The sequence below is a fragment of the Pezoporus occidentalis genome, unplaced genomic scaffold (genome assembly GCF_034315485.1).
Source record: "Pezoporus occidentalis ecotype Australia unplaced genomic scaffold, CSIRO_AGI_Poc_V1 ctg244, whole genome shotgun sequence".
NCBI lineage: Eukaryota > Metazoa > Chordata > Aves > Psittaciformes > Psittacidae > Pezoporus > Pezoporus occidentalis.
In genome coordinates, this window is record NW_026914330.1 from 729,018 (window position 1) to 752,009 (window position 22,992).

Consider the following 22,992-nt stretch of genomic DNA (forward strand, 5'->3'; position numbering starts at 1 on the left):
ATCCTATATTTGCAGCCATGTTTGCTGCTACGTTTCATGTGTTGAAACTGGCCCAAGTCCTGAGTTGCATCTCTGCCCGGGGTGGGGGGGAATTGGGTATGGGACGCTTCCACAGACCTCCGGACCTGCCACATGAGAAACCAGACAGTCTGTTCCCTGCGGGTAGTTCCTACCTTTGTCCCATACTGCTCTGTTCCCACCCAGCCCCCTGTGGTCCTGCATCCTCCCAGGATTTCCGTGCTTCAAGGCACTTTGAGGAAAGTCCTTCTGTGTGAGCAGTTTGACCCCTCCAGAACCAAGCTGGGTTCACTGCCAAATCGCAGGAGAGGTAGGAGTTGATGGGCTGGTCACTGCATAAGTTCCTTTCTGAAGGGGACAGTTCCCCCTGACATGAGATGGGGCCAAGGGTAGCAGGATCCTCCCAGCTCATGTGGCCTCAACGGGACAATGGCCTCCTGGGTGGCAGTGCTGCAGGGTCTGCATCAAAGCACGACTGAGGAGGCAGTGGCCAAGCTTGGCCCCAGCCAGATGGGACAGGAGTAGCTTCAGAGCTTCAGTCACCTTGTGTGTCCCCTATACCAATATAAGGACATGCGCCTGTTGGAGCAAGTCCAGAGGAGACCACAAGATTCTCTGAGGGTTGGAATACTTCTGCTATGGAGACTGAGAGAACAAGCCCAGCTGTAGAGAGCTGGGCTTGTTCAGCATGGAGAAGGCTCCTTAAGGGGAGACCTTAGAGCAGCTTCCAGTGCCTAAAGGGGCTACAAGAAACCTGGAGGGGGCTTTGGATAAGGGCCTGTAGAGATAGGACAAGGGAGAATGACATTAAATTGACTGAGGAGAGATTTTGATGAAATCTTTGGAAGAAGTTCTTCCCTGTTGAGGGAGGTGCCTGGCACAGGCTGCCCAGAGAAGCTGTGGCTGCCCCATCTGTGGCTGCCCCATCTATGGCTGCCACATTTGTGGCAATGTTCAAGCCCAGGTTGGACAAAGCCCCGTCCTGGAGCAACCTGGTCTAGTGGAAGGTGTCCCTGCCCATGGCAGGGGAGTTGGAACTGGATGAGCTTTAAGGTTGCTTCCACCCCAAACCGTTCTGTGATTCTATGATGCCCAGAAGGTTTCATCTGGACTCCCCACTGGAATTGGCCACCATATCCCCCAAGGGAGGAACTTGAGACGTCATTAGCTGCTTTCAACAGCTTTTCTATTGTCTCCTCTCCATTTGCTGGGTCTGCACGCACCGCTCCACATCCATACGGACTCTTTGTGTTCACCACGGCAGAGCTGGAGACGCTTTTCCTCAGGAGAACCTGGGCTGATCTCGACTCTGATCAACAGCTCTGAGGGAGAGGTAAGAGAAGCGAATCTGGCTCCAGGCCATCACAGCTGAGCTGTGGGGACGCTCCACTGACTGTGGGCAGCGAAGGGCTCGGGCTACCCCTCACATTCCCCACAGTGCGCTTAGATCCCGCCAGGGCAGGGCTGGCCCCCTCCCCGGTTCCAGGCACTAACAGGACCTGCAGGAGGGTACCGCGGAGGAGCCGAGCAGCAGCGTGGAAACAAAGCAGCAGCCCCAGAGAATGAAGTAACGCGACAACATAGAGGCATCATCGCGTTGCGTTACTACAGACAACTCTTTCCTTTAAACTTGTAAGCCAGGGGAGAGCGCGAACGCAGTCCCCCACTACCACAAATTATGCAGTCGAGTTTCCCGCATTTGGGGAAATCGCAGGGGTCAGCACACCCGGAGTGCAAGGGATGAGCCTCGCCCTGGGAAAACCACCTGCTTGATCATGGTGTCTCCCCTGCCAGGTAAGTATGACTGCCCTTCGCGCACCCACCGCCACCCGCCGCACAACACACACACACCTCACGGACACCGCACGCGGCGCTACCGGGACGAGCCCCATCCCGCACCCCGTTCGCACCGCGACCGCACCGCGCACCTGCCCAGAACCCTCGCACGCCCGAGCCCACGGGGGCTGTTTGGCGTCGCGGCTGTCCCGTGATGCCTCGCGGTGCTCGTTTGCATGGACACGCCCCCACACGAGGGCCCCGCCCCTCACCGATGGGCACCGGGACACCCCACCGGAGCCTGTTGTCGGCCCGGTAAATGCCGCGGCACGGCGCCGTGTCCCGAGGTCTCCGCCCGCGGAGCCGAGCAGCACAGCGACCCGTGCTGGTGGAGGGGTGGAGCTGGTGAAAGGTGTTTAAAAGGGAAAGCCTCCATCAGGGACAGGTTCATCAAGGGCAAGTCCTGTTGAAGTACCCTGGTATCTGTCTACAATAAGGTCACCCGACCACCTGCCTGTGGGGTGCAGGGGAGGCGGTAGATGTATTTTTCTGGATTTTTGTAAGGATTTTGATACTGTCCTTCACAGCATCGTTCTGGATCAGGTGTCCAGGTGGGATGAGCAGGTTCATAGTGTGCTGGGTGAAGAACCAGAGATCACAAATGGGAGTTGCTGTTGACTCTCTCAAGGGCCAAGAAGCCTTGCAGAGAGATATAGATAGATGGGAGCACTGGGCAACCATCAACAGCATGAAAAGGAAAAAGAACAAATGCCATTTAGGATGGAGTAACACCAGGCACAAATCTAACCTGGGAGAGGAGTGGCTGGAGGGCAGCCCTGCAGGAAGGGACCTGCATGCTGCTGTCAGCAGGGTCAGTAGAAGCCAGCGCTGGGCCCTGGTACCCAGAGGACAAACAGCACCCTGAGGTGCATCAATCGCAGCAGAACCAGCCTGTCAGAGAGGAGGTGTCCGGCTGCATTCAGCATTGGTGGAGCCTCACCTAAGCACTATGTGGCACTGGGTCCCACCGTTGGAGGACATGAAGATCTTCAGATTTGCCCAGAAGAGGACAAGCAAGCCGCGAAGGGCTGGCAGCATTGTCCTCTGAGGAGTGGCTGAGCACTCGGGGTTGGTCTTGTTTGGAGAGAGGGAGGCTGACAGGTGACCTTGTTGCTCTCTGCAGCTCCCTAAGGAGAGGACGGGGAGGGAGGAGCTGAGCTTTTCTCCCTGGGATGCAGCAACAGGATGCCTGGAAATGGTTCAAAGGTTAGTTAAGCAGGACTTGCCCTTGGTGAACCTGTGCTGACTGCCCCTGATAGTGGCATTATCCTTTAAACGCCTTTCACCAGCTCCACCCCTCCACCAGCACGGGTCGCTGTGCTGCTCGGCTCCGCGGGCGGAGACCTCGGGACACGGCACCGTGCCGCGGCATTTACCGGCCCGACAACAGGCTCCGGTGGGGTGTCCCGGTGCTCATCGGTGACAGACGGGACCCTCGTGTGGGGGCGTGTCCATGCAAACGAGCACCGCGAGGCATCACGGGACAGCCGCGACGCCAAACAGCCCCCGTGGGCTCGGGCGTGCGAGGGTTCTGGGCAGGTGCGCGGTGCGGCCGCGGCGGGAACGGGGTGCGGGATGAGGCTCGTCCCGGTAGCGCCGCGTGCGGTGTCCGTGAGGTGTGTGTGTGTTGTGCGGCGGGTGGCGGTGGGTGCGCGAAGGGCAGTCATACTTACCTGGCAGGGGAGACACCATGATCAAGCAGGTGGTTTTCCCAGGGCGAGGCTCATCCCTTGCACTCCGGGTGTGCTGACCCCTGCGATTTCCCCAAATGCGGGAAACTCGACTGCATAATTTGTGGTAGTGGGGGACTGCGTTCGCGCTCTCCCCTGGCTTAAGCAGTTCAAAGAATAGATTCGTTCACAGAGTAGGCGCTTCTTAATAGCTTTGAAGTCACTGTTCGTTACAGTACTCTGCTTCTAAAGCTGCTCTTACTATGTCTCCGTTTGCACAGTCCCCCGAACGTTCGCGTATGGGACGCGGCTGCGGAGCATTGTACCTGCCGCGTGAGGAACCGGACGCTATATTCCTCGCGGGGTGTTTCCTGCCTTTGTCCCGTCTCGCTCTGTTCCCACCAAGGCTCCCTGTGGTTTCATGTTCCCTCAGTTCAGGCGTGGTTTCCACACTGCACATGCCGCCCCAAGCTCCCCACAGCCCACGCTGTGCTTGATTTCCAATCCCTGTCCCAGGTGCAATCACACAGACACACGGAGAGGCTGCCCAGGGTTTTATTCATCTCCCGCTGCTGCTCAGTAACCGTGATCCCACGGCACAGGTTCCTCTGAGGTACAGAGCACCCTCCTCACTTAGGAGGTCTTCTCAGGGGGCCTTGGCCTTCCGGCGCTGGGTGCCCCACAGCAGGAGGGCCAGAGACAGGGTGGTGGCTCCCAGTACTCCACAGAAGAGCAGCACTGGGAATGTGCCCTGTAAGCAAACAGCAGTTAGTGGCCCCCTATGCAGCCCCACTGCCCCATGGTGCTCTGGGGGGGGAGGACCTGGGGGGGTATTCGTCCTGCAGACACTCACCTCACGCAGGCACTTGTACCCGTGGAAAGGGCTGTTGCAGAGGCACTGGACGAGGCCAGGACCATCTGGGGCACAGGCAGAGTTCTCAGGGCACGGCCAGGCTGGTGGAGCAGAGCAGAGGGTCACAAGCCAGGCCCTGCTCCCCCAACCTCCCACCTGCCATCCCCCGCTTTACCGGGCTCCCTGGAGCTGTTGCAGGAGTTCCTCTGGCCCTGGCAGAGCCGGCTGCTCCCGCTCGTTGTCACCTCCTCCCAGGTGCTGTTCCCACCTGGGCACCCCAGCGGCAGTGGCAGCGCTCTGAGGGGCAGAGCTCAGCACCAGCACTGGCACCACCACAGGCCCCCTCAGCCCACCCCTGTACTCACAGCAGCTGCAGGAGGGTGAAGCCCAGGAAGGAGCCATCGGGGAGGGTCGTCAGGGGGTTCTCTGTCAGGTCTCTGCAAGCGCATACCACATTGGTACGACCACCCCGACCGACTGCAGCACCCTGCCCTTAACCTGGCTGAGCCTCAGGAGGTTCCCACAGGGCTCACCAGTGAATCAACACACCCCGGGGTGCTGGGAGCCTGGCAATCGCGACAGTGGAAACAGGGAACACCAAGGCTCGGGCGTGGGGTGTCCCCCAGCCCCCAGAGGGGAGCAGAGGCTGCACATGGGGGCACGTAGAGGGACACAGACTCACAGGACAGCAGCGGAGGAAGCCTCAGCCAGTCCCGGGGGGAGGTTCTGCAGGGAGCAGTTGCTCAGGTCCAGCCTGGGGGGGGGTAACAGCAGTTGGGGGGTGGCATGTGCCTGGCACCCTACACCCCCTTGCGCCAGGCACGGTCCCTCACCATGACCCTCCATCATGTACCAGCTGACACCCCCTCCCCGTACCCCAGCAAGCGCTCTGGACGAACGCCCCGTTCCCAGCAGCAGCGCCCCTCACTCTCTGTGCCGGGCCGGGATGCACAGTACTGGGCTACGACGGAGCCGTTCCGCAGTGGCCCGGGGCAGCTCCCGCACACCTGGAGGGGGAAAAAAGGAGGGGTCGGGAACCCCCCGGTTCCCGGTATTATGTCCCGGGCAGCCTCTGAGCCACAGCGACACCGCCCGATCCCCGGGACGGTGTCCCGGCAACCCCGCCCCGGCCCCGCCGCTCACCGCCGCGCCGCCGATGGTGCAGGGCAGCGGCAGCAGCAGGATGATGAGGAAAGGCCCCATGGCCTCGGCGCCCCCGCCCCTCCCGGAGCTCTTCCGGGACCGCCCCGTCGGACACGCCCGCTGCGAGAGCACCCTCTGGCGGGCCCGGTGAGGAGGTCTCGCCTGTGCCGGGGGCCCGCGGGGTCGGTTCGCGGTGTGTCTGCACTCGGTGCCCTCTGGACCCCGGGCGGGGCCCTGCGGGGATTTCCCGCGGCGAGGGCCCGCCAGGGCGCGGTGACCCGCCCGGGGCAGTGGAGCGTGGCGGGGCCAGGGGGGCACTTCGGGGGGGGGGGGGGCCCGGTAGTGGGCGTGACGCCATCAGGGAGCGCGGGAGGTGCAGGACCGGGCGGCAATGTCCGTGAGGGCAGAGCTGCCTCTCTCCGTGCGTCATCAGTGCGCGCCGGCGGCTGTCGCGGCTGCACGTGGGTTGGGCTCCATCGCGCCGGTGGCCGCCGCCGGTGAGTGTCGCACCGGGGCCGCTGTGGCTCCTCAAGGTCACTGGAGCCCCCCCTGCTGGACCCGGACCTCTGGCTACGGTGGGGTCGGGGCTCGTCCTGCGGCCGCGCCACCGGCACCGGCGGCGCTGGGGCTCCGGGGAGCCGGGTCTAGGTCCAGGGACAAAAGGGACCGGGCAGTGGGCTGAGGGCACCGGGGGCACCGGGAGGGGCAGCAGGGCCGTGTCCTCGGGGCACTGGGGCTGGGCGGTGCTTCCTCCTCCTCTAACGGTGTCACCGACGACATGGGGAGACAGGGAGGTGTATGGGGAGGGGGGGACAGCGGGGACAGGAGAGTTGGGCCCGGGGAGGGTCACCGGGTACACGGGGAAGTAGGGCAAGAGGATACAGGAAGAAGGAGCGTGGACACGGACAGGGTGTGTGCTGAGCTTTGGGGGCAGAGTGGGGTGGGCTGGGAACTATGGGGACCGACTGGAGGGGGCAGCAGGGCCACCGGTAGAGTTACCGTAGGACAAGGAGTGGAGATGGGGACTGCGGGGCTGGGACGATGGGGCTTCAGGGACACCGAGGGGTAGCCTTGAACCAAGGCTGCCAAGGCAGTGGAGCAGCCGCCTGTGGAACAGCCGTCAAGGACCACGCCACTGCCTGCCTTGTGTTTAGTCCTCGCAGTGGAATGCGGTGGAGTGACCTTGGACCCGCTGCACGAGGTGGTGTCGTGGCCAAGGCAAGGACAGGGACGGTGGTGTGCGAGGCGGGAGGCGCTGCCCTCTCACCCCCTTCCCGCTGCTGTTGGCTTTGGCACTGCTGCGGGGCCCCGTGCCAGCCCGCTCTGTCCCTGCGGTGGGCAGGCTCGGGCAGGCTGCGCTGGGTGCATGAGTGCCAGCCCTAATCCCACCAAGTATGCCATGGGCAGGCATTCCTCTGCAGATCACGGCAGGCACCGCACCAGCCTCCCACCACAGGCAGCCTGCTCTGTGTCCCACGGCAGCCCCAAATGCTGCCCCACCGGAACAGAGGTATGGGGTGCCTCTGCATCCTGCACCGCCTGCTCTGCTGGTGCCTGGGCCACTGCTCCCCACAGCTCTCTACTTGCTGGTGGAGGTGGAAGCAGGGGTCTCCGCTCGTGCCCCCTCTCTGCACTGTTCCTGGGACTGCCTGGCTGCCCTGTTCTCTCTGCTACGAATGAGCCAGGAACCCTGAGGATCTGCCTGTGGCAGGGCAGAAGATGCCAGGGCCAGCAGTGGCTCAGAGATCTGATCATCCAGCTGCTGCAAACACCTCTGGGATTGTTGGTTTCCCCCTGTGCATCTGTCTGTCCATCCCTAGCTGCATGCTTGTCATGAGGGTCATCTTATGCTCAGCTGGGCGAGGGGGACGGGGCTCCCTCATGTACCCTCTCGCCAGCACAGCTGGGGCTCCACTGCACATCCCTTTACTCTCCCCAGCCCCATCCATGGATTCCATAGGGCTGGGGGGTGCTGACGAGGCTGATCCTGCTGGGTGGGCCACTGTGGAGGCGGCTGCGCTGGCCCCAGGGCTGGTGGCTGGCGCCAGGGCTGGGTGGTTGTGTTGGGCTTGGCTGGGCTCTTACTCCGGGGGCAGCTCTGCAGGGCTTGGCGGAGCTACACGGTACCGGGGTGGTTGGGTCATGTTGTGCTTGGCCGGGGCAGGATCAGTGCTGCCGGGCTTGGTGGGGTTGTCCCACAGGGGGTGGTGGTGTTGGATTTGGCAATGTGGGGCTGGTTCTGCTGGGCTGGCCGGGCCAGTGCCGCCGGGGTACTGGGTGGGACTGGTTTTGCAACCATAGTCTCAGTGTGAAGAGGCTCCTGTCTCCCTCGGAGGACAGGTGGGTGGGTGAATGGTGCCGAGCCCAGCCTAGAGGGAGGAGAAGGGTTAAAGGAACTTTCCTCATCCAGACTGGCCCCCCCGCGCTGGGTCCTTGAGACTGAGACAGAGGAGTGAGCGAAGGTCCCTGCAGTGTCAGGCACAGCTTCAACGCCGACACCCATCTTTCCTCCTGCAGCTCCAAGCGCCAGGGAGATGCCAACCAGGACGTGCTGCCAGGGCAGCCACCAGGGCTCAGTGTGTCCATGAGGCCAACAGGGCACAGCTGGGGTGGGTGGCCGGGCAGCGACAGGTCTTGCAGGGCAGAGGCAAGAGGAGAAGCTCACCATGGAGTTCACAGTGATCGACTACAGCATCTTCGCGCTGCTGCTGTTGCTGTCATCAGCCATCGGGCTCTTCTATGCACTGAGCGGGGGCCGGCAGCGCACGGTGCAGGAGTTCCTCCTGGCCAACCGCAACATGGGTTTCCTGCCTGTCGCCCTCTCCCTGCTTGCCACCTTCCAGTCGGCCGTGGCAATCCTGGGCGTGCCGGCTGAGATCTACCACTTCGGCACCCAGTACTGGTTCCTCGGCTGCTCCTACTTCCTGGGGCTACTCATCCCAGCACACATCTTCATCCCCGTCTTCTACCGTTTGCGCATCACCAGCACCTATGAGGTGAGTGGGAACAGGGGCACCCATGGTGCCCAGCACCCAGCAGGATGTGTAGGCAGGTGATGGCCCTGGGAGGGGATGGGTTGATGCTGCCCAGTGAGGTTTTGGCTCCCGGTCCTTCACTGCCTGGTGCCTCCATGCTGGCGCCATGCCTCACAGACAGGACTCCCCTCACTGCAAGCAGCACTGGATAGCTCTGTTGTCTCTGTGGCAGCAGGAGCTGAGGTTTTGGGAGTAGGGCCAGTTTCCCCCTCCCCGAATTTCCTGCTGGTGGGGGGGGCATAGGGATCATCCCTGCTGCTCAGAACCCCACATCCATGCCCTGACCCATCTCCCCACAGTACCTGGAGCTGCGCTTCAATAAGACGGTGCGGGTCTTCGGCACCATCACCTTTATCTTCCAGATGGTGAGTGGGATGGGGGCTTGTGGCAGATGGGGTGGGGCCATGCATGGCTGCAGCACTGCTCTCCCTGCAGGTCATCTACATGGGGGTGGTACTCTATGCGCCCGCGCTGGCTCTCAATGCAGGTAAGGAGGAGAGGAGCAGGGGGGCAATGCTGGAAGCCCCATCCTGCATGAGGGTGCAGCCTGTTAATGGCCTCCATCGCTTCTAGTGACGGGCTTTGACCTCTGGAGCGCAGTGCTCACCATGGGGCTGGTCTGCACGCTATATACGACATTGGTGAGTCCTGTCCCACCACCGCTGCCCGGCTGTGGGGTGCCCTGTGCCGGGCTGTGGTGATGGGCGCTGTGCCTATGCAGGGCGGGCTGAAGGCTGTCATCTGGACTGACGTCTTCCAGACCCTGGTGATGTTCGCTGGGCAGCTGGCCGTCATCGTGGTGGGCGCCCAGCGGGTGGGTGGCATGGCCCGTGTCTGGCACCTGGCCGAGCAAGAGGGCAAGATCTCTGGCATCGAGTAAGTGCCACAGCCCCAGCATGTCCTGTGCCAAGATGCCTTCACCCATCAGGGGCCAGGTGCCCCACCTCGCACCATGAGGCAGCCGGGAAGGGTGTGGGTTGGGGAAGAGGGATCCTATCCACTCCCATGGCATGGTGTGAGGGGTGCCAGTGAGGACCCGGTGCCATGACCCACTGCCTGTGCCTCTCTGCAGCCTGAACCCCGACCCCTTTGAACGGCACACCTTCTGGACCCTGGCAGTGGGGGGAGTCTTCATGATGCTGTCGCTGTATGGGGTGAACCAGGCACAGGTGCAGCGGTACCTCAGCTCCCGCAGCGAGCGGGAGGCCAAGCTGTGAGTGGGGCCCAGGCTGGGGGTCCCATGGCTGGGATGGGTCCCTCCGCTGCCAGCCCCCCAGCCTCTAATGCCTGCCTGGTGCTTGCAGCTCCTGCTATGCCGTGTTCCCCTGCCAGCAGATCGTCCTCTGCCTCAGCTGCCTCACCGGCCTCGTCATGTTCGTCTATGACCGGGAGCATACGCTGGCACCCGGCAACCGCCCCAAGTCATCCGACCAGGTGGGCACTGGGTCCCTCATCTCCTGCAGCCCATGGGGCCGGACCCCCCTCCCCAGGCTTCTCTGGTGCTCCCAGCCCCATGGGCACTCACCCTCCTTCCCCAGCTGGTGCTGTACTTCGTGATGGATGTGCTGCAGGACCTCCCGGGGCTGCCCGGGCTCTTTGTTGCCTGCCTCTTCAGCGGGTGCCTCAGGTGAGCTGGGAGGACCCTGGGGTTGAAGGGTCCCCAGCCGAACCCCCAACACCTCTCTCTGCTCCCCAGCACCATCTCCTCTGCCTTCAACTCGCTGGCCACGGTGACAATGGAGGACCTGGTCCGGCCGCACTGCCCACGGCTGTCGGAGGCACAGGCCACGCTGCTCTCCAAGCTTCTGGGTGAGGGGGGGGGTGGCACGGGGGGCTGCCGCTGGGGGCAGTGGGGTCCTCAGTGCTGCTGTGACCCCCTGCTCTGCTCTTCCCAGCTCTTGGCTATGGATTACTGTGCCTGGGGATGGCCTACGTGTCCTCCATGCTGGGCCCCGTGCTGCAGGTAGGGGTGGGGGTGCAGGGGATCCCCCCCATCTCGGGCACACAGCAGGGGGGCAGCTGAGCAAGGGTCTGGTGCTGAGGGCTGTATCCCCACAGGCTGCTATCAGCATCTTTGGCATGGTGGGAGGTCCGCTTCTGGGGCTCTTCTGCCTTGGCATGTTCTTTCCCTGTGCCAACCCCACGGTGAGTGTCTCCCTTCCTGGCTGGGGCATGTAGCCCACGGAATGGGGCAGTGCTGGGGGGCTGGGGCACCCCGAGCCTGTCTGGGGGTCAGCACCGTCCCTGTCCCCCTGTGCAGGGTGCTGTCGTGGGGCTGCTGGCCGGCCTGGCCATGGCCTTCTGGGTGGGCATTGGAAGCCTGATGCGCAGCATGGGGGCAGCAGCAGGGACCCCCCCACCCAACAGCACCATGCTCCCCACCATGGGCAACCTCACCACCGTCCTCGCCACTACCCTGTTGGCCCCCACGGAGGCCCCTAAGAGGTGAGCGGGGGGGGGGCTTGGGGACAGGGTGCTGCAGGATGGGGGTGCTGCTCCATGCCCCCCAACTCACACCCACCTTCCCCAGCCCCACAGGGCTGCAGAAGTTCTACAGCCTGTCCTACATGTGGTACAGTGCCCACAACTCCACCACTGTCATCGTGGTGGGGCTCCTGGTCAGCCTGCTTACCGGTGAGTGTGGCGTGGTGGGGGGCTGCTGGCGACCCCCCTTCCCTTCTGCTCACCCTCCACTCTGCCTCTCAGGCCCCACACCGGCAGCATCTGTGGACCCCCGCACCATCTACCCTGTGCTGCCTCACCTGCTCTGGTGCCTGCCCCGGAAGTACCGGCAGAAGCTCTGCTGTGGGGTGGGCTTCCCTGACGAGGTGAGGGTCGCAGACCACAGGACCTTGCTTGGTGGGGGGGATGACATGGGGTCGTCTTCTTGCTACCCCCTGCTCTGTCCCCACAGAACGCCGACGCTGTGGATGCAGTGGTGAAGACCAATGGGGTGCCCAATGGTTTGCCCCTCCCCGGCCCTGGGCAGCAGGAGCAAGAGGAAGGACCGGGCTACATTCGTGCAGCTGGGGCCCCTGCCTATGCTGTGCAGGAAACCTCCTTCTGAGCCTACCCCCCTTGGCATGGGGGTCCCAGACACCCCCCAAGCCATTTCCCAGTGCCCCCCTGGCCAGGGGGCACAAACCCCCCCCCCCCCCGGATACCGGGGGAGCACCAAAGAGCTGGGGGGCTGGATCTCTGCTGGGGGGGTTGATCAGGCTGCACCCCCCTCTGGGCTGGCCCTGAGCCCTGGGGGCTGTGGGACCACAGGCTGGGGGTGTCAGAGCGGTGCTCCCCACTCCCCCCAGGCCAGGACATTGCCCGGTGCCCCTGCCTGGCCATGTGCCTTACACACAGCTCCCAGGCTGGGGGCTGCCAAGGACCCTCAGGGCGCCGAGCGCCCCCCCTCCATCCAGCCCCCGGTCACCCATCTCTGTTTCCATTGTCCCCCAATAAATGGTTCTAGAGTGCAAACATAGGGGCAGCCTGCTCCAGGAGCTGTGGGGACATGGAGGTCCCATCTCCCACAGCAGTGGGGGGGCCTCATTGGCTGGGGCAGATTTATGGCTGCAGCCTTGACCCCTGTCCCAGAGCATGAAGCCGGTGGTGGGGCCTGGCCAGGGGACCACGGTGAGTATAGCTGGGGGGCAGCTGCTTCATGGTTGGGGGGTGCAGGACCTCCCCCCCTCTCCCCACCTTCTGGGTGTCCCTGGGATCCTGGGGGGGGCATCCTGCAGCCAGGAGGCGGGAGGTGAATGCTGGCTGCAGATTTATTGCTGTGGGTCAGGCCAGGCAGCCCCCAGCCTCCCCTGTCCCCAGGCAAGGTGGGAGGCACAGCACCAGCCCCACCAGAGTCCACTCCATGTGTCCCTGGGCCACCACTGCCTGCGATGTGCCTGTGGACCCCTATGCAGGATGGGGGTGTGGATCAAGCACCATTCCCCCTGCCCCGATCTCTATCCTGGGGCACAGCATTGTGGGAAAGAAGCAGATGTGGGGGTCTCGTGGCCATGGGCACCAGGGGTTCATGGGGGCTGTCCCCTGGTGCCAGCCTGCGGTCTCCCAGCCCTGTGGGTTCATGGCTGTTGGTGGCTGTGGCTGCCCCAGAGGGGCCAGAGCTGGGTGCCCCCCAAGAGCCAGTGTAGAGACAGGAGTGTATTGGCCACTTCTGCGAGAGAGGGAGCAGGATAGGGGCTGGGATGGCAGCACCTTGTCCTTCTGTGGGTGACCTACACCTGGGATGGGGAACCCTGGGGAGTGAGTGCTGGTGTGTGTGGGGCACACTGGGAACCAGCTATTAGTGTGCATGGGACATGGTGGGGACTCCAGGGACCAGGTGTGTCGTGCTTTGGGGGCCCCAGGGAGCAGGATGGGGGGTGCTGGTGTGCACAGGGGGTAACGGGGGACCCCAGGGATTGGGTGTTGCCATCATGCATGGGAGACAGTGGGGCCCGAGGCAGGGCTCTCACCTGGAATAGGTGCAGCAGTGGGTGTCTGTGGGGCAGGCAGGAGGGCAGAGGTGGGGGAGGCCCTCAGTCCAGCACATGACTGAGGTGGGCAATGTAGCTGGTGGCCAGGACAAGGACGTTGAGCTTGCAGAGCTTAGTGCTGGGGGGCACGGTGGGCAGCGCTGCCTGCAGCAACAGGAAGGCCCCGCACATGGCTTCACTCCTGAGCCACGTCTGGGGTTGGAGGGGACGCTCTGCAGAGGCAGGGGCTGAGGCTGGGGTGAGCACTGCGATGGGGACAAGGACAGCGTTGCCCTCTGCAGTGCTGCCTGTCCTGGGGAGCTGGTGAACCTCAGACCCAGCCATGTGCCTGGGGGCAGCCCATGCCCCCCACCTGCACCCCATAGTTCTGCCCCTGACCTGCCTGACATGCTCCCCCTCCCCATGGCAGACACCCCCGGGGGTCCTACTCCTGTGCTCGGCCGGCTCCTTACCTGTCCTGCAGCCAGGGGGCTCTTTGGGTGGGCAGAGGCGGGCCCCGGCACCCTGCCTGCACCTGCCCTGCAGTGCTGGGTGCCTCTTTGCCTCCCGCGGGAGCTGGAGGAGGCAGGGGCTGGGAAGCTGCTGTGCATGGCAGACAGCCCCGCTCCGTGCCCACCACTGCCTGTCTCAGCCATGCTGCCGTGGCAGTCCCTGCCTGTGCCTCAGCATTGTGAAGCACTGGTGGGTCAGGTGCCTGGGGAGTTCAGGTGCAGAGCCTGACCCACATCCTTGCCTCGGCAGGAGCCTCGTGTCCCCCTCCTTGGCACTGGGATGAGCAGGAGGATTCCAGCTGTCCTGGCCTCCCCTTGCTGTGGCTGCCCGCTGCAGCCCCACTAGCCCCATGGTAAGGCCCCACAGCAGGCATTGAGCCCCAGTCAGGGCGCTAACATGGGGTCACGCTGGGCCCCAACCTCATGTGAGGCCCACAACGCTACCTGTGGAATGGGAGCCATCACAGTGCACCCATGGACCCCCCCACCCCACGCTGCAGCAGGGTGAGGACCCTCTGGGGGCAGCCAGGTCAGGGCTGCATTGAGGGAGAGAGAAGTGAGGCCACAGGGAGTCCTGGAGCTGGGGAGACCCATGGGTGACCTGGCTACCCCACCACCTCCACTGCCCATAGGGCTCTGTGGGTGCATGGGGGGCGGCAAGGCTGAGCAGGGACGCCTACTCCTGGTGCCTGTGGGGCTGCGGATGCTCCCCCGCAGCTGTGGGGCGGGATGGGGGAACCACGACTGCTGGGACAGCCCCGCTGGGCAGCACAGGGGGACCGGAGAGGGGCCTGGGGAGGCTCTGCTGCCCAGGGGCAGGGGGTACGGGGGTGCTGCTTGGCTGCGCTGCAGGGAGGCAGCCCCCAGCCCTCCGTGGGGCACACAAGGGGGATGCCCTCGACCATGGGTGGGCGGGGCTTCTGCAGCAAGGGGCGGGACTCGGACCACAGGAGGCGGGGCTTCGGGTCTTTGGGGCGGGGCTAGCCGATAGGGGGCGGGGTTATGATCGGAGGGGCGGAGCCATTGTGTGGGACGGGGGGTGCGTGCCCGTGGCGCCGTGACGCAGCGCCGGGGCGTCGCGGTGACGTGTGCGGCGTAGCCATGGCCCCGCGGCGGCCGGCGGAGCTGTACCGGGCGCCGTTTCCGCTCTACACCGTGCGGCTGCACCCGCGGTGGCCGCTCGCCATCACCGCTGGCGGCGGCGGCGCCGCCAAGACCGGCATCCGCAATGGCGTGGTGCGGCGTAGCGGGAACACGGGGGTCGGGCGGGAGGACCAGGGACTGACGCGGCTGGGCGCGGCGGTGGAGGGGGGCAGCCGCCCTGGCGGGGCCGGCGGGGGTCGAGGCCGCGGGGCCGGCCCCGGCGTGAGCAGGGCCCCGCCGCGGGTAGGGCCCCTCCGCGGAGCCTGGTCTGAGGCCTTGCACCGTCCTGCAGCACTTCCTGCAGCTGGAGCAGATCGGCGGGAAGCTCAGCGCCTCCCTGCTGCACTCGCACGACACCGAGACCCGCGCCACCATGACCATGGCGCTGGCCGACGACATCATTGCAGCGGGACAGGACGCCAGCTGCCACATCCTGCGGTTTAGCCTGCGGGCGCCCGAGCCCGCGGCCGGACATGGCGGTGAGAGTCCGCTACTCCCCGGGGAGGCAGGGACAACACCTGCTGTGGGTGGAGTGGGATGGTCTGTGGGGATGGGGCAGTGATCTGGACCCCTCCCAGGCCTGCCCGTGTTCTCCCGGGCCCGTGGGGGAGCTGTGTCAGGGCTTTGTGTTGTCTGCCCCGCCACAGGCAGCAGGGAGAAGGGGCCGCGGAAGCGGAAGGGCCCCAGCCCGGTGGGGCAAGATGAGACACAGAACCAGACGAGTGAGGTGATGGTAGAGAGTTTGCACAGTGTCCGCACAGATTTCAGCCCCGATGCCTTGCAGAAAGCTGTAAGGTTCAATGCAGACTGCTCGCTGCTTGTCACCGGTGGTGCTGATGGCTTCCTTCGCCTCTGGGAGGTAGGTGGGGGGAGCTGAGGCTGGATATTACCATGCCAGTATTGTTGTGTGCCTGGTGGGGAAGGTCTGGCCCCAGCAGTGCCGCATCAGCAGTGCCTGTGGCTCTGTAATGCTGCATCTTACCCAGCAGTTCTGGGGCTGCCATGGGTCCCATCCTGTGTGACACAGCTCCAGCGTGTGCTCTGCCCTTGCAGTTTCCCAGCATGAAGAAGACACTGGAGTTCAAAGCCCATGATGGGGAGATCGAAGATATTGCGCTGGGCCCTGACAACAAGGTGGGCATCAGATTTCTCCCTGGCCCTGTGGGAAGAGCCCTCCTCATGCAACTGCACTTTCTGCACGCAGGTGGTGACAGCTGGACGAGACTTCCAGTGCTGCGTGTGGCAGCAGGACCAGCTGGTGATGGGGCTGTGCTGGAACGAGAACCTGCCTGGAATCCCTGACAAGGCTTACCGGTACCAGGCCTGCCGGTGAGGGTGGAGAGCTGACAGCAGAGTCCGCCTTTGCAGCCCCATGTGAAGGGAATGGGGGTGTCACTGTTGACCGTGGCAACTGATGCACCCTTCACTCTCCCATGGCAGGTTTGGGGCAGTGGAGGACAATGCTGGGGCACTGCGGCTCTACACTGTTCAGGTGCCCCACAAGCGGGAGCGCCGCCCCCCGCCCTGCTACCTTACCAAGTGGGATGGGAAAAGCTTCCTGCCACTGCTCACCCGGCCCTGTGGCACTGAGGTCATCTCCTGCCTCTCCATAAGGTACCTCAGGGCTGGCCAGGCATGGGGTGGGGGTTGTGGCAGCTCCCGCTCACTGTCTGACCCCCTGCAGTGACTCAGGTACCTTCCTGGGACTAGGCACAGTGACAGGCTCTGTTGCCATCCACATCGCCTTCTCACTGCAGGTGAGCAGTGGGGCTTGGTGGGGATGGGTACAGGGGCAGCCACAGCAGCCTCCTCCCTTCCTGGGCTGCACTGTCCTTCCCTGTAGAGGCTGTACTATGTGAAGGAGGCACATGGCATCGTGGTGACAGACATGGCTTTCGTCCCTGAGAGCCGGCATGGACGAGAGCTGCTGGCAGGGAATGAGGCCGCCCTGCTCAGCGTGGCTGTTGACAGCCGCTGCAAGCTGCACCTTCTGCCCAGCCGACGTAGGTGCTAGGGGGCTGTTGCAGCACTGGGCGTATCTTCCAGGCCAGATGGTGGTCACCTGCCTTCACACTGCTCTGCTCCACAGGCTCCCTCCCTGTCTGGCTGCTGCTGCTGCTGTGTGCCGGGCTCATCGTGGCTGCCATCCTGCTGCTGCAACTCGCCTTCCCGGGCTTCCTATAGACCCCCGGCCCGGGATGAGCCCCTGGGGCTGGGCAGACTCCGACGGCCCGGGCCCACCCCATGCAGACTGTGAAGAGGATGAGGGACCAGCCCCGGCGCTGGCGCTCGGGGTGTGAATGGGGGAGCCTGGAGACGGTGCTGGCGGCCATGTGGGGCGGGCCCTGGAAAAGAGGGGTCCTCCAGCCCCCCCGCCGCTATTAAAACCGGAGGGTGAAAGCAGCGCTGTCGCGTCTGTGCCTGCCGGGGCGAGCGGGTGTGCTTAGCGCGGGGGAGCGGCAGCGCGGTTGCCAAACGCCCTGCCCACGCCCCCGGCCTATAACCCGGCCCTGTAGCAGCCGCGCTGCGCCGTGCCCCGCCCGCCGCAGCGGTCTCGCCCCGGAGCGGGTGCGTGTCACGGCCGCCGCCTCTTTCGGTGCTGGCACGGGTGCCGGTTAACCCCTGCGCTGCCGGCGGGGCGCGGCCGGGCTCACCCCGGGGACACCGGCGGAGGGTCGGCGGGCGTTGGCGGGGGACGTGTCAGCTACTCGGCCTCAGGCGGGGCGGGCGGCGCCGTGGGGTGTTAGGGGGCTGCCCTCTGTGTGCAGCGAGTGCTCCTCACGGCGGGACGGGATGCGTGCAGTGTGAGCAGTGCAGGCAGTGTACACTGTGCACCGCCCAGCGCTTCCACCCCCCGCCCGGTGCCAGCGTGTCTTCGCCGCGCTGGACCCGGTGGACGCTTTACGGAGCTCCCCGCCCCTCCCACGGCAGGGGGAGGGGGACTGGCGGTACCGGAGCCCTCCGGGACGGGTGGACGGGGCCGTGACTGTGACCTCCCCCAGGGGCGCTCACCCTGCCCCGCTCACCCGACTGTAGCCTCGGGTCGCTGGATGAGGAACGCGCTGGCGCTGCTGCTGCTGCTGCTGCTGGTCCCGGGGGCACGGGCTGCCCCGCAGGGCGGGGGGCACAGGTATGAATGAGGGGGTGTAAGGGGGAGGGTTCATGGGTGAGGAGGGCGCGCAGGTGAGGTTTGGGTGCACAGGTACAGACGGGATGCACAGTAATGGATGGTCCTGGGGTACCCAGTGGTCGCTGGGGTTGATACAGGGCTGTGGGGGCCATGGATGGAGGGGGTGCTGTGTGAGGACATTAGGCCAGGGCAGGGCAGGCACTGTGCCCTCCACCCCACGGACACAGGTAACCCCACTCTCTCCTGGCCAGGCCTGAGGACCCTGCAGCCATGAGGCTGGATCCTGATTTTGACCTGTTCAGCCTGGAGTTGCCCACACTGCTGTGAGTCCCTACCCCATGGGAGCCCCACAGGAGCTCCATGGTACTGGGGGCTGTGGATCGGGGGGGTCAACTAGAGGGTGGGAGGCACGGGCAGCACCCAGCTGGCTGTGGAGGAGGGTGCTCCTGAGGACAGCTGTAGGATGCAGCAGCCCTGGGTTGGCCATAGGGCATGCTGTGGGGCAGGGGTGGTGTGTGCCTGCCTACAGCCCGACTGTCCCCAGGCTGCTGCAGAGCACAGTGCAGAGTCTGGCAATGCTGGAGCAGGATGTGGAGGCCCTGACACGGGAGCAGGGTAAGGCTGTGCAGCAGTAGGGTACTGGGGGTCCAATAGGGGCAGGAACGCAGTCCCAGCCCCACTGTGATCTGTGCCCCACAGTCCTGCTCTATCTCTTTGTGCTGCATGACCACGACCGAAACGGGCATCTGGATGGGCTGGAGCTGCTGCAGCTGCTGGGCACAGTGCTGGCACAGCAGAATGGCAGGCAGCCACACCTTGACACGGTACATCCTGGGGGGCTGGCCCCTTGCACCTCACAGTGCCCCAGGGCTGGGCTCTCACCCTATCCCTGTCCCCGTAGGTGGCTGTGCTGGTGGACCAAGCCTTGGAGAGGCAGGACATGAGCAAAGATGGGCTCCTCAACCCTCTTGAACTGCTGCTTGACCCCCCTAAGCGGCTGCTGTCTCTTGGCCAAGACCAGGGAGCCCCAGAGCCACCCCTCCTGCCACATCCCAGGGAACCAGAGGTGGTTGGGAGGAACATGGGGGTGAATGGCCCAGGACTCGGGCCAGCAGAGAAGCAGGAAGAGGGGCAGGAAACCCTTCAGGCTGAAACACCACAGGCTGAATCCTCCGATGCTGGACTCATGAAGGCAGAGGACACCCCCAAAACTGAAGCTCCTGAGGTTGGAGCCCCTGAGGAAGAGACAGCCCTAGTATGGGGGGACCCCGGGGAGGGGTAGAGAGCAGGGCTGCGGACTGGGCTGCTCCCTGCCCCACTCAGGGCACTTAGCATGGGGGAGGGTCCCCCGTCCTGCAGCAGTGCCAGGGTTACACCGTTTGCTCCTGTAACATGCCAGGACAGAGAAATACAGGCGCTGCCACCAGCGCTCACCTGGATCAATGTAGGAGAAGGCCATGGGTCAGTGCGGGGGTTTATTGGCAGTGGGGTTGGGGGTGCCAGATGTGCGGGCAGTGGCATGGGGCAGGGCATGGGAATGGGTGCTTAGCTTAAACGATGCCATCGAAGCCCTGGATCCCACATTTCCTGCCTGCAATGCGGCAGCCGAAGGTAATGGCATCCTGCAGAGTCTTCCCTGGGGAATGGGGGGGTCAGTCCTGCTAGGCCAGGCTGGGCCAAGCTGAGCTGTGGCTCTGCTGTGGCCATGGTGACCCATGGCCATGCTGTGGGTGTGCCACGCACTCACCTGCTGAGAGTGCAAAGATGACAGCAGCATTGAAGGTGTCCCCAGCCCCCAGTGTGTCCACGAGGGTCTCTGGGGGGAAGGCATCCGAGTGCACCAGCTCCCCACCTGGCCCTATGGCATCGGCCCCCTCCTCAGCCCAGGCGCAGATCAGTGTGGCGCTGGGGGGCAGAGGGGCGAGTGTGGGGTGCAGCCGTGCCCTCCCTGCCCCAACCAGCACCCCTGGACCCCCCCATACCCTGGCTGGACGCGGCTGCGCAACCCCTGCAGCGCCTCGGGGGCCGACCGGTACCCAAAGTGCTGGGCCAAGTCCTTGCTGATGAACACCTGCAGGAGAGGGGCTGAGGCGGGGGAGACACCCCAACACTCCCGGTTCCCGCTGCTCTTTCAGCACCGTCACTGCCCCCTCGACTCTGCTCTCCCAACTACTCTCCTGACCCCGACTATCCCTCCTAGACCCCAGCTGCACTCCAGACCCCAACTGCACCCCACACTGCCACACCTTTGCACAGACAGTACCCACTCCCACCCCCACCTGCACCACATTGCTCCAAATGCACCTCTTGCCCCTGGCTGCCCCCCATCCCCATCGCGCCCCATACCTACGCCCCAACTCCTGCCACCCCTTCCCGCCCAGGGCCGGTGGCCACGTCCCTAACTCCGTCCCCAGCCAATAGTCCTGCCCCGTCCCACCGATAACCCTGCCCCGCACCACGTCGCCCAGCCCCATCAGCAGCAAATGCTCCTCCCGCGGCTTCTCCAGCTCCACCGACGTGCGGACCCGGTCCTCCGGCGGCCGGGCCCGGTTGTGCTGCTCCACCCGCTGCATCATCACCGCCTGCTCCGCTGCGTTACGAGCCTGCGGCAACGCGCACCGCCCGCTTAGGGCACACGCAGGGTACCCTCTACTGGCATCGGGGGAGTTCCCCCAGACCAGCACCAGGAAGTCCAGCCTAGCCCCAGTGTCCAGCCCAGCCCCAGGATGTCCCTCCCCCAGCCCTTGGTTCTCCCATTCTGTCCCAGGGATCACCTCCTCCGTCACTGAACCCCCAAGCCCTGAGATACCCCCTGCCCAACCCCAAATGCCCCAGTTCTTCCCAGCCCCGGGCTCACCTCCCAGTGGATCCACTTGTACTGGGAGAGGTCAACCTGCTCAAAGTCACGGGGCGTCACATCTGGCAGGTTCCTGCAAATGGGGGGTCAGACGGGGGGACACCAGCAACAGTGTGGGGTGGCCCTGGGTGACCCCCAGCTGGGGGTGAAGGGCTCGGTGCCGCCCGGGGCAGAGTTCCCCGTGGGATGGCACGATCCGCGTGAATCATTAATCATTAATGATGGCACAGCGGGACCCTGAGATAGACTCAAAGGGCAATGCAATGGTGCGATGCCCATCATCCCAGGCCACCACAGCTCTGTGTGAATGGGGCCAGCACGATGCCTGGGTAAGGGCTGCATTCACCCTGCAGGCACGGCCACAGCCAAGGAACCACAGCCTTGGCCAAGGAACACCACTGCCAATCACGACAATGGCACAGGGGCAATCAGGAGCTGTGGGATGATTGACAGTCATTGCATGTGCCGGATTATGGAGAATCACTTGATCTGGAAGCAGTAGCCCTGGCAGGCACCAGCAGAGCCTCGTCCTGCGGCTGAGCACTGTGTGATCCCAGGGTGCAGGGGAGGCCCCAGGTGCTAGGCCCAGCTGAGTGATGCCTGCCAGGTGATGGGGCCCTTACGTGTCGTAGAGCACGATGGTCCGGGTGCCGCTGGCGACACTGACAACACAGCAGGCGCAGGGCACGTCCCCACTGGGCTGCCAGGCCACGTGCGTCACATCCACACCCCGGCGCCGGAAATCCGCCACAATGAAACTTGGGGGACAGAGAGCCGGGTGAGGGGCGCCACGCACCCGCAGGCGTGCAGGATGGTGCGGGTGCCCCGGCTGGCGCTGGCGATGACAATGGAGGTGGGCAGGCAGCTGGTGGGCTGCGGCACCACATGGCCCACGTCCACCCCGTAGCGCCGCAGGTCGGCCAGGACGAAGCTGCCAGCAGGAGAGATGCAGGAGGGCCGGTGGAAGTGTCAGAGTAGGGCCCCGCCGGCGGGCCGGAGCCCCCATCCCGCTCCCCACTTACTCAGCAGCGTGCCCAGTGGCCAGCGAGCCCATGAAGGCGCAGGGGGCTCCCAGCAGCGCCAGCACCGTGCAGGAGTTGGAGGCATTCCCGCCCCGCTGCCATCGCTGCGACATGCACCTGCAAGGCCATGGGCCGTGGGCACCGGTTCAGACCCAGGTCCTCCTCCTCCCAGCGGAGCTGCCCCGCCTCGCAGCCCGCCCGCTGGTACCTGATGTCGGAGTCCTCGGCAGGATACGCCTCCACCACGCTGATGATGTCCAGGCACACCAGCCCCACGCACAGGATCCGCTTCTCCCCGCCGGGGACGGGGCCCCTCCGGGCGGCCGCTGCCATTGCCGCAGCCGCTCCGCTCCGGGACCGGCACCGGCGCGGCCGATAGGCCCCGCCCCTTCCACAGACTCCGCCCCTGCGTCAGGCCCCGCCTCCCTACGCCACGCCCTTCCAAGAGCTGCCAATCAGAGCGCTACTCTGTGGGCGGGGAGAGGGAGGTATTAGGCCACGCCCCCCACAGCCGCACCGCCCGAACCCTCCTCTGCGCATGCGCTGTATCTGTGCGTGGGAAGCCCGCAGGGGTGTGCGGTGCTGCACGTGCTGCGCCTCAGCCCGTCGCGCTGCTTGCACCCCCCCCCGCCAAATGCACACCCTGCCATGCACACCCCCCGTGCACCCCCTCCGTGCATACCCCCCGAAATGCGCACCCTGCCATGCACCCACCCCGTGCACCCCCTCCGTGCACCCCCGTGCCTGTGCACCCCCCACGTTGAGGTGCTGCGATGTGACATGCACCAGGGTCAGGGTGCAGGCAGGGCTGGACTCTGCCCCGGTCCCCATCCAGCTCTCGCCGGCATGGGGCGCAGGTCAGGGTGCAGTGGGTTGTAGCGAGTGACAGCAGGCACAGGCGCGGGTCGGCACATGCTGGTTAATGTGTTACAGACAGCGTGGGGCTGGGAGGGAACGGCAGCAGATGTGGGGTGCAGGTAGGCACGGGCATGGGGTTGGCAGCAGGGCTGAGGTGCAGGATCTGACAGAGTGCTCAGGACAAGTCACCATGTCGATGCGTTGTGGCAGAGGCTGTGCTGAGGCCCACGGCTCCCTTGTGCCAGCAGCACAACCTTTGCACGGGTCAGAGAGCACCTGGCACCTGCTGTGCTGCGGCTGGGACAGAGCCTGTGGGTGGCTTTTTGGGGCTGGGACACCCATGGGATCCTCCTGTGGTGTTGCAGGGGCTGAGAACCTGGCACTATGGGGTCCTGTGTCCCCCACACTGCCCACACTGTGCTGTGGCCAGATGTGCTTTGCCACAG

The 22,992-nt window shown here is 64.8% G+C and overlaps 5 protein-coding genes and 2 non-coding genes across 11 annotated transcripts; 4 read left to right on the forward strand and 3 right to left on the reverse strand.

Moving 5' to 3' along the window:
* The first annotated feature begins 1,334 nt into the window (after window positions 1-1,334).
* SLC5A6 (solute carrier family 5 member 6) lies at window positions 1,335-12,029 on the forward strand. 5 transcript variants are annotated; one of them, XM_062622650.1, is made up of 16 exons: window positions 1,335-1,351; window positions 8,038-8,516; window positions 8,855-8,920; window positions 8,991-9,042; window positions 9,129-9,196; window positions 9,277-9,431; window positions 9,628-9,768; window positions 9,860-9,989; window positions 10,094-10,182; window positions 10,252-10,364; window positions 10,451-10,518; window positions 10,614-10,700; window positions 10,816-11,000; window positions 11,086-11,189; window positions 11,262-11,383; window positions 11,470-12,029. In XM_062622650.1, the coding sequence occupies exons 2-16, from the start codon at window positions 8,187-8,189 to the stop codon at window positions 11,620-11,622; spliced, it is 1,863 nt and encodes a 620-aa protein (XP_062478634.1). In that variant the 5' UTR covers window positions 1,335-1,351; window positions 8,038-8,186; the 3' UTR covers window positions 11,623-12,029. The 5 variants fall into 5 exon arrangements, with proteins under 5 accessions (XP_062478634.1, XP_062478632.1, XP_062478630.1 ...); XM_062622648.1 differs by lacking the exon at window positions 1,335-1,351 and adding an exon at window positions 5,546-5,667; XM_062622646.1 differs by lacking the exon at window positions 1,335-1,351 and adding an exon at window positions 5,649-5,667 and having other exon boundaries at window positions 7,931-8,516.
* LOC134165652 (U1 spliceosomal RNA) lies at window positions 1,657-1,820 on the reverse strand. The gene has a single exon (XR_009965599.1). It is a non-coding gene; the product is annotated as a U1 spliceosomal RNA (small nuclear RNA).
* Window positions 3,520-3,683, forward strand: LOC134165653 (U1 spliceosomal RNA). The gene has a single exon (XR_009965600.1). It is a non-coding gene; the product is annotated as a U1 spliceosomal RNA (small nuclear RNA).
* On the reverse strand, window positions 4,066-5,644 carry ATRAID (all-trans retinoic acid induced differentiation factor). Its single transcript, XM_062622651.1, has 7 exons — window positions 5,521-5,644; window positions 5,254-5,384; window positions 5,060-5,131; window positions 4,743-4,814; window positions 4,553-4,674; window positions 4,378-4,478; window positions 4,066-4,275 (listed from the first exon to the last, which is right to left on the reverse strand). Exons 1-7 carry the CDS (start codon window positions 5,578-5,580, stop codon window positions 4,171-4,173), a joined length of 663 nt encoding a protein of 220 aa, XP_062478635.1. The 5' UTR covers window positions 5,581-5,644; the 3' UTR covers window positions 4,066-4,170.
* A 2,545-nt stretch (window positions 12,030-14,574) lies between the features above and the next one.
* Window positions 14,575-17,082, forward strand: PREB (prolactin regulatory element binding). Its single transcript, XM_062622652.1, has 9 exons — window positions 14,575-14,772; window positions 14,972-15,158; window positions 15,327-15,538; window positions 15,733-15,813; window positions 15,884-16,008; window positions 16,120-16,293; window positions 16,364-16,436; window positions 16,523-16,682; window positions 16,769-17,082. Exons 1-9 carry the CDS (start codon window positions 14,638-14,640, stop codon window positions 16,861-16,863), a joined length of 1,242 nt encoding a protein of 413 aa, XP_062478636.1. The 5' UTR covers window positions 14,575-14,637; the 3' UTR covers window positions 16,864-17,082.
* Window positions 17,083-17,616: 534 nt separating this feature from the next.
* CGREF1 (cell growth regulator with EF-hand domain 1) lies at window positions 17,617-19,252 on the forward strand. The gene is made up of 5 exons (XM_062622654.1): window positions 17,617-17,809; window positions 18,061-18,132; window positions 18,354-18,424; window positions 18,509-18,633; window positions 18,711-19,252. The coding sequence occupies exons 1-5, from the start codon at window positions 17,730-17,732 to the stop codon at window positions 19,089-19,091; spliced, it is 729 nt and encodes a 242-aa protein (XP_062478638.1). The 5' UTR covers window positions 17,617-17,729; the 3' UTR covers window positions 19,092-19,252.
* Window positions 19,253-19,271: 19 nt separating this feature from the next.
* KHK (ketohexokinase) lies at window positions 19,272-22,077 on the reverse strand. The gene is made up of 8 exons (XM_062622653.1): window positions 21,897-22,077; window positions 21,689-21,805; window positions 21,290-21,424; window positions 20,667-20,739; window positions 20,266-20,412; window positions 19,792-19,880; window positions 19,557-19,714; window positions 19,272-19,445 (listed from the first exon to the last, which is right to left on the reverse strand). The coding sequence occupies exons 1-8, from the start codon at window positions 22,019-22,021 to the stop codon at window positions 19,360-19,362; spliced, it is 930 nt and encodes a 309-aa protein (XP_062478637.1). The 5' UTR covers window positions 22,022-22,077; the 3' UTR covers window positions 19,272-19,359.
* Window positions 22,078-22,992: the final 915 nt, after the last annotated feature.

What these genes read in the sequence shown, in the direction of transcription:
- ATRAID (XM_062622651.1), bottom strand. Translation starts at nt 5,580, where the DNA reads ATGGGGCCTTTCCTCATCATCCTGCTGCTGCCGCTGCCCTGCACCATC. An exon ending in GCACCATCGGCGGCGCGGCG is followed by an intron (nt 5,385 to 5,520) that starts GTGAGCGGCGGG and finishes TTCCCCCTCCAG; the next exon opens with GTGTGCGGGAGCTGCCCCGG. An exon ending in CAACAGCTCCAGGGAGCCCG is followed by an intron (nt 4,479 to 4,552) that starts GTAAAGCGGGGG and finishes CTGCTCCACCAG; the next exon opens with CCTGGCCGTGCCCTGAGAAC.
- SLC5A6 (XM_062622650.1), top strand. Translation starts at nt 8,187, where the DNA reads ATGGAGTTCACAGTGATCGACTACAGCATCTTCGCGCTGCTGCTGTTG. An exon ending in GCACGCTATATACGACATTG is followed by an intron (nt 9,197 to 9,276) that starts GTGAGTCCTGTC and finishes GTGCCTATGCAG; the next exon opens with GGCGGGCTGAAGGCTGTCAT. An exon ending in TTCCCTGTGCCAACCCCACG is followed by an intron (nt 10,701 to 10,815) that starts GTGAGTGTCTCC and finishes CCCCCTGTGCAG; the next exon opens with GGTGCTGTCGTGGGGCTGCT.
- PREB (XM_062622652.1), top strand. Translation starts at nt 14,638, where the DNA reads ATGGCCCCGCGGCGGCCGGCGGAGCTGTACCGGGCGCCGTTTCCGCTC. An exon ending in ATCTCCTGCCTCTCCATAAG is followed by an intron (nt 16,294 to 16,363) that starts GTACCTCAGGGC and finishes GACCCCCTGCAG; the next exon opens with TGACTCAGGTACCTTCCTGG. An exon ending in ACATCGCCTTCTCACTGCAG is followed by an intron (nt 16,437 to 16,522) that starts GTGAGCAGTGGG and finishes CCTTCCCTGTAG; the next exon opens with AGGCTGTACTATGTGAAGGA.
- CGREF1 (XM_062622654.1), top strand. Translation starts at nt 17,730, where the DNA reads ATGAGGAACGCGCTGGCGCTGCTGCTGCTGCTGCTGCTGGTCCCGGGG. An exon ending in GGCCCTGACACGGGAGCAGG is followed by an intron (nt 18,425 to 18,508) that starts GTAAGGCTGTGC and finishes TGTGCCCCACAG; the next exon opens with TCCTGCTCTATCTCTTTGTG. An exon ending in GGCAGCCACACCTTGACACG is followed by an intron (nt 18,634 to 18,710) that starts GTACATCCTGGG and finishes CTGTCCCCGTAG; the next exon opens with GTGGCTGTGCTGGTGGACCA.
- KHK (XM_062622653.1), bottom strand. Translation starts at nt 22,021, where the DNA reads ATGGCAGCGGCCGCCCGGAGGGGCCCCGTCCCCGGCGGGGAGAAGCGG. An exon ending in ACCATCGTGCTCTACGACAC is followed by an intron (nt 20,740 to 21,289) that starts GTAAGGGCCCCA and finishes CCCCATTTGCAG; the next exon opens with GAACCTGCCAGATGTGACGC. An exon ending in CATCTTTGCACTCTCAGCAG is followed by an intron (nt 19,446 to 19,556) that starts GTGAGTGCGTGG and finishes CCCATTCCCCAG; the next exon opens with GGAAGACTCTGCAGGATGCC.